The 7500-nt window shown below is 38.0% G+C and overlaps 1 protein-coding gene across 1 annotated transcript in view; it reads right to left on the bottom strand.

Moving 5' to 3' along the window:
• Nucleotides 1–7112, bottom strand: part of LOC138012919 (tRNA-uridine aminocarboxypropyltransferase 1-like) — a 7466-nt gene extending 354 nt beyond the window's left edge. The window contains exons 1-9 of the mRNA XM_068859855.1: nt 7019–7112; nt 6764–6892; nt 5582–5672; nt 5341–5370; nt 4200–4223; nt 3229–3375; nt 2665–2726; nt 2138–2227; nt 1357–1437 (exon numbers count right to left, since the gene is read on the bottom strand). Of these exons, the coding sequence (XP_068715956.1) occupies nt 1357–1437; nt 2138–2227; nt 2665–2726; nt 3229–3375; nt 4200–4223; nt 5341–5370; nt 5582–5672; nt 6764–6892; nt 7019–7098 (734 nt within the window). The 5' untranslated portion in view covers nt 7099–7112. The remainder of the gene's footprint in view (nt 1–1356; nt 1438–2137; nt 2228–2664; nt 2727–3228; nt 3376–4199; nt 4224–5340; nt 5371–5581; nt 5673–6763; nt 6893–7018) is intronic.
• Between the last annotated feature and the right edge of the window lie 388 nt (nt 7113–7500).

Here is a 7500-nt window from a genome sequence, read left to right as displayed (position 1 = left end):
GAATGGTACCGGAATGACAAGACCCAACTGATTCAGGATTGTAATGTGGAGTGCTACATGTAAGTTTCTACCTGATATGAACCATGTGAGCATTAGCCCTACTAATGGAAATGGGCCCACACAAGGACCGAGAAAAACTCTGACAAGGGTGGGAATTGAACCCACGACCTTCGGGTTAGATCACCGCTGCTCTACCGACTGAGCAACAAGGTCTCACATGGTTCATATGGGGTAGAAACTTAGCACTCTACATTACAATCTAATCAGTTAAGTCTGTTCAAATATAAGTGCTACACAGCCAACGTCTGCAAAAAACGTAATCCTCCCTTGTACTTGTACATGTTCATTGCCGTGACTTTAACACCTTCAGTTCCCACGGCCTGCTCCCGTTTGACCTTGTAGCTCACACCAGGGTCATTCCGGCTCATTCCGTTATATTCCGGTACCATTCTTGATCATTTGGTTTCATTCTGGTGTTATTCCGCCTCATTCCGTTCCGTTCCTGTGTTTAGTAACGCGCCAATTTTGAAAAACCAATAATCGTTAACCAATCAAGACAAACTGATTTTCCACGAACACCACGAGCTAATTCTGGGGTATTGTTCTAATCAAAGAGAAACGTGTGTAGCGCCTTGAGGGAGAGATTATACTTGGAAATTATACAACTGAATGCCATTTTTTGTGACTGAAGAGACGCACAGCAACATGGAATCTATTATTTTCTTAAAATTAATATATGATATGCATCTGTTCTCTTACAGATCATAGGTGTGAACCAATCAAAATGCTAGCAATTTTATGGAGCTTAATATAATTATCATTAATAATCATTATCTGCTAGTTTGTCCTAACAGCTGTCCTAAGACCCAAGTGACATTTTCATTAATACACGTACATGTATAAACACAAGAAAAAGTTTATATTAGAATGACATAATGGCAGAGTAAACAAAAAGTCATTTCCCTTTTCAACAGGCTATGTCATGTTATTTTAGGGTGTTTTGGGGAAATCTTTAGTTAATTACAAGTTTAAAACTTGAAAATGGTAGTGTGGAATTCCTTTGCTGACGATAATTTCTGAGCAAACACAACCTTTATCCAGGTGATTTGCCGTAAACTTGAAAAACGTCAGGCAGACTTTTTTCAAAATGCGTTTCAATCTTGTTCATTTGTGTCCATCCATGCTTCTGTTTACGTAACTTGTTCAATGGTTTAAGAGCTTAAATTTCCAATGTTTCATTCTGTACGTTTTGGGCATTTTTGGTGTCATAAAATTAAACCATTTTGCATGACATAGCCCCTTTATCCCTTTAATTAAAATGCTAGAGGTGTCAGCGAATGAGATCAAGTCACTTGCCTTCTTGTTTTCTCATCTTGTATCAAGTTATATTGGAAAGAAAAGAAGAACAGTAGATTGTCATATTTTCCATTGTATTCCCTGTCATGAATGAATGTTAATTAACAGAAAGGCTTGATTAGTTCATTTTCATCTGTCCAGTCCCAGGATGATCAGCTTGCCAAATATTTTGTGGCTAGAGAATTCTTTCATGAGTTACTGGTATGTATTTTTAGGAACTTTTTATCACAGCAATTTTTATATCAGAGATGCACAAGCAATTCTTCTTGGGAAAACATTCTGTGACTGCTTAGTTTGTTAAAAAAGGGTTTTAGCATCTATGTGAACTGAGATGATCTTTGCAAGATGGGAACAGTTGTCTTGATGCATAATCAAGCTTGAGCATTTATTTGTACTTGACAAATTAGACAGGAATAAATTTTTGCATGTTGCCCCAATAAAAATACCTAAGCATTTTATATGCTTATGGTTCATCTGCCTTATTCTCTCTCATCTATTCTTTGGGGAGATGGAATGTGCTTTTCATGTACAAGCGAAGTGGCTGACTACAGTGCAACATGGCTTCCAGATTCAAGCAATGTTAGAAAAAAGAGAATAATTTGTGCAATATATTTGGAGCTATCTATGTACTTCGCCCCTTCACAATCCACAACGAGAGCCCAAACCCTGTGTGCAGGATAAACCGAGACTTTAAGACCTGTGGGGCTTAGTAGGAGGATAAACTAACAGTCTGTACAATTTTGGTTCAACCAAATTCAATACATCCCACTGATAGACAAACCTCTTTAAAATGTGTTTATCATACTCTTGGAAAAAGTGATAGATGGCTTCGATGGTTGCCAAGCATGTGTCTGGTTTCTTCCTCTGCGGCCTAAAACATTGGCCAGATACATGTAAGTGTCAACACATTTGATGGAAGGATATCAATCAGCAGTTGTTACGAGGCCTTGGCTCCTCTAATATCATTCTTTCCTCTAATAAATGTCACACAGTACCATGGGACTGTGACTCATCTTCTTTTCTATTTTTTATGAATGAACAGTTTCACTAACCTCATCCCGCCCCTCTCCTCCACAAGGTGTTGGTTTTCAATGCACTTTGTGCTTCATGAGGCACATATTTTGACATGCTGCTACCTACAGTGTACATGTACATTGGAGTAGGGGACTGGGATTGCCATTTTTTGTGCACACCAAAAAAAATGTATTTTAAAATTACCGGTATGTCTAATGTGGTTTTCCCAACGCTTTTATCCAAGATTGTAGCCGCCACTGAGTAAATGAACAAGGATTACATGCACTTACATACCTCCAAAAGTTAGTGACGGCATTCTCAAGTTTAACTTTTTGAAGTCCACCTAGCCTTCTGTCCTAAAAGACACAATCATTGGGAAAATGTTAGTTCTTGCCTATCGCCAAAGTGCCACATAAACTAACTTCTTGTTTGTATTATTGAAACGTAAAGGAGAATTAGCATTGTAACACTGTAGGTAGTGTTGTATTTTTTTAAAAAAAAGAATAAATAAAAGTGAATAAACCAACTTCTTGCCCACTTAATAAGTTATAGTACCTCACTCTGCCACTGCACTGTTAAGTAGTTTTTAACCCCTCGTGTCATGCCTGTACTTACAGTTACTACTTTGTGACATTGTTGCCACGTGCATTCCATTATAAACTTAACTTCTTGTTGGTATTATTGTAACGTAAAGTAGAATTATCATTGTAAAACTGTAGATGTTTTATTAAAAAAAAAAAAAGAATAAATAAAAATGAATAAACCAACTTCTTGCCCACGGAATAAGTTATAGTCCCTCACTGCCACTGCTCTGTTTTATAAGCCGTTTTTAACCCCTCGTGTCATGCCTGTACTTACAGTTACTATTTTGTGACATTGTTGCCAGGTGCTGTCAATAAAAACCACCCTGTCAAACAAACTACTATCACTGTCTGGTGACTGTATTGAATCTGTACATGTATTGTTGTGGTGTGTTTCACCAATAGTCTTAAGGCTGACAGCATCCTATAAGGCAAATGTTTAAGAACAAAAAATCAATAATAAATATTGGATTTTACTTATAACCAATTGACCTATGAGAGTGAGACTTGATAGATTTTACTCTGTCGAACGCCAGATCATGATTTTCCTCATCAATGGGGCACCCCTCTGGAGTGAAAGGGTTAACAACGTCTAGGTTCAGTAAAAAACTATGTCCCCATTTCACTCCTGTAAGGGCCACCGAGACTTACAGATTTTACTCTGTCTTAGACTAACACCAGACGATTTTACTCGTCAATGGGGAACCCCTCGGAAGTAAAGTTATGGTATAGTCTCTGTTACGAGCCTAGAAAGGCCCATAAGGCCAGTGCTTATCTCCAGTTTCCGTAGCATGAAGTGACTAAGAGTATTTCTACTGCCCCCTGGATGGGATACTGGTGCATTGCAGGGTTACCCCCAGCATTTTCACCGCCACCCATTTATACACCTGAGTGGAGAGAGCCACCGTGAGAGTAAAGTGTCTTGCCAAAGAACACAACACTATGTCCCCAGCCAGGACCCGAACCCAGACCACTCGATCCGGAGTCGAGCACTGTAACCATGAGGCCACCGTGCCTGACCCAGCCTCCGGAATGAAAGGGTTAAAAAGAAGCTGACTGTCGTAAATTGTATCGAAGAGCACAACATAATGCAATGTCATGGCACAAATTCAAATTTCATTCCATCAAAATAACAATCAATCAGAGAAGATCGAAATTCTATCCTCCCAAATTAGAATGCAAAGAAATCCTGTGAAATTTTTGGTCAATCATTAATTGTGACACTGTCTGTGAAGATGTGTGTCTTACCTCAGCTGGAAAGACAACTATTGCCTGAAAAAAATTAAAATAATGGCTGTTATTTAACGTTTATTTATTTAATGTAAAATAGCACACAACGTCCCCTACAAGGCCTCTACAAGCTGATTACAATGTAACCCTTTGAATCCTGGGAGTGAGACCTCAGTCTAAGGCAAGATGATTTTACCCGTCAATGGGGAAACCCTAGTAGTCAATGGGTTAAGATACAAAACATCCAATCCAGGGTACGGTGCAGTGGTTTTGCATGTAGATGTGACCAGGTTCAAATGCAGCTCTGGCTAGTAAGTTAGTAAGTTAATAAGCTAGTAAGTACATGTAAGTAAGTAAGTAAGTAAGTAAGTAAGTAAGTAAGTAAGTAAGTAAGTAAGTAAGTAAGTAAGTAAGTAGGTAGGTAGGTAGGTAGGTAGGTAGGTAGGTAGGTAGGTAGGTAGGTAGGTAGGTAGGTAGGTAGGTAGGTAGGTAGGTAGGTAGGTAGGTAGGTAGGTAAGTAAGTAAGTAAGTAAGTAATTGGATGAGGATAGCATCATTCTTTTGAGATTTTTTCTAAACATTGAAAGCGATTCTGTAGTTCTTAACTTGTCAGGCAAATTGTTCCACTGCTTTGCTGCCTGGGAAAAGAAAGAGTGTATCTTGCAGCAAGAATTTGGTAAGGAAAGTACAAGCTTGCGGTGTCCCCGAAGGCTGTAATCACTGTTTCTTTGTATGAACATTTCGCTCATATAATTTGGTGTTTTGCCGTAGATGGTTTTGTGTACCAGTACCAGTGACTGTTCGATCTGCCGGTGCTCCAGGTTTTTTAAATTTGCAACTTTTAGAAGTACATGTACATTGTAGGGGGTTGTCTTAGGAAGTCTGAGAAGAGTCCTCAAAGCAAATGCATTTATTGACTCCAATTTTGCAGATCTATAGACCTATTGTTTGGATTATTTCTTCTCTACCACACTCTGGAGCCATTATTTAGTTGCCTGTCCTGCCAGTTGAGGTTCTAACAATATCTTTCATTGAATGGTTTTTATTTTCATATTATTGGGGTGCAATGCTGATGAACTTGCTTGATAGCTAAGTCCACTTACACTTCCAACATTTTTAGCATTTTACACTTTTACATGTCATTATGATTCTTTTGTACCTTACTTTGATCTTTGAATTCAGGAACTGCCTGAGGCAAGAGACAAAAAGTGAAAGATATTAAACATTAAATTATAGATGAAACTTGGCATCTACAAATGTCAAAAGCTGAAGGAATTCTAGCCTGCGAATACAGCCGTCTCTCATGGCTATCTGCCGCTTAATTGGGCCGATGGATGTATTCGCAAGCTAAAGGAGTCCCTTGGGGTTTGAAAAGGTAAGTAAAAGGATTTGAAACTTACAGGATAGCCATATATTGTCACATCATCTGGTGCAAGGATGCAAGCATGTGTGGCTGTACTTTTGCCAAACAGCTCTCCTTGATGTTTTACTCTGAAAAAAATTCATGTTTTGTAAAGATAAAGTCAAAGACATATGCAGGATCAGCGTTTACCAATATTAATTCTGACAATTGTTGAGTGCATCATCTTGCCTTCATTGCACACCCTGCTGCATCATCCTGGAGACCTGCTGTCTACGGAAACTGTTAAAACCTCCAGCTGCATGTAACAGCACCCAAATAATAATAATAAAATAGACCAAAACAAGATTTCAATTATAATAATAATTTATTATTATATTGAAATCTTGTTTTGCTCTATGATTACTAACTTAGGATGGACCCATTTGCACAGATCTCTCAGCAACAGCTGTAGTCACACAGACATCACATAGTGGTTTCCATAGAGACAGAAATGCATTGTCAAACAGGTATTTTTAAAATGCATTGAATGAATGGCAGTGGTCTAAATGACCACCAAAAAATTATTATTCTCTTTGTCTTCATGTTTATTAGCCTAATACTTGCCTCCTTAACACCTGTAAAATTGAAAGAATTGTAGGTGTAAAATGAGGCTACTAGTCAGACTAATTTTCACCGAGATAAAAGTCTGAATAATTCATTGGCGGCCACTTTTCATTCGGCCAACTGCAAGTCCTAAGAGCTAAAATGACAGCAATGACACCAAACAATAATAAGATTGTTTTAATAAGAGAAAAATAATCAAGCTACACATGCATTCATCACGTTTTAGAACAGACAGTTGCTGCACTCTGCAAAATGACAATGCAAAATCACAAATTAAGGTTTTGATGACAAAATGAGCAGACTACTTTTATCCTATGGAGTTTATGCCAATCTAGTGATAAGACAATATGTCCAATTGTAAACTTGAGCAAGAGGGAATAATCTCATGGGTAACACAAAGTTACATTTTTGTTGCTGTAGCTGTTATCATTTCCTAACCTCTCTATCTGTTTGGGATCTGTTTGAACAGTGCTACCAACCGACAGCTGCTTGACATTAATTCTTACGCCAACAAAGATCGATGTTGTTACAGTACATCTATTCGTATGAAGCCCATCAGTGTTCACAAAGCATGAGACTATTAAATTAAAACTAACAGAATAAGCAAAAATCTTACATGTCGACTTTAATTGGAAGTTTCACAGTGGGTATGAGGTTTCTTTCAACTCCTACAGTCACATAACATTCATAGCAATAATACTTCCTCGATGCACGGCAATTTGGACAAGGTCGCCTTTCCAACCCTCTAGAAAAGAAAATTAAAAGATTACCTCCGACATCATTTCAAAGAAAAGGCCAACCATTTATTTGTATTTACATGTGCAGACGTTACTTTCAAGGTTCAGGAAAATTTTAACCTTACAAAGAATACCTGAGGACTTCGTGAGAAGCGATCTTCAAGTTGGAAAACGGAGAATCAAGAGATTTACAATGGCTTAAACCGTCCGCCATGTTGTTTACTGCAGACCCAGATCCTTTCGACCCAATCTCGTCCCCAGAGTCCGCTCTTTTAGGTAAAGACTGGATTGGATTTGTAAAACAAGGATTTGGAAAAGGCAGATTTACAAAACATGGATTTGTAAAAGGTGGATTTATAGAAACATAGTACCATTGTTCGACTGTTAATTCGTTTATTTCCTTGTCTGTGGCATTATGGTTTTAATTATTTTATTTTACTTTATTTTGTCCCTTGTCATTTAAATACTTACGGAAAAATACTTTTTTTCGTGCATTGTTGAGTAATATTAGCATTTGGCAGGAACCCATGACCCGGAGCCTACAACTCTACTGTGTTCGTGTAACGGCGTTTTCACAAACCGATTTATTTTTAGATTGAATTTGCCGCGAATGAGA

This window comes from Montipora foliosa, chromosome 8 (assembly GCF_036669935.1).
Source record: "Montipora foliosa isolate CH-2021 chromosome 8, ASM3666993v2, whole genome shotgun sequence".
NCBI lineage: Eukaryota > Metazoa > Cnidaria > Anthozoa > Scleractinia > Acroporidae > Montipora > Montipora foliosa.
This window is presented reverse-complemented; position numbering and strand designations above follow the sequence as displayed.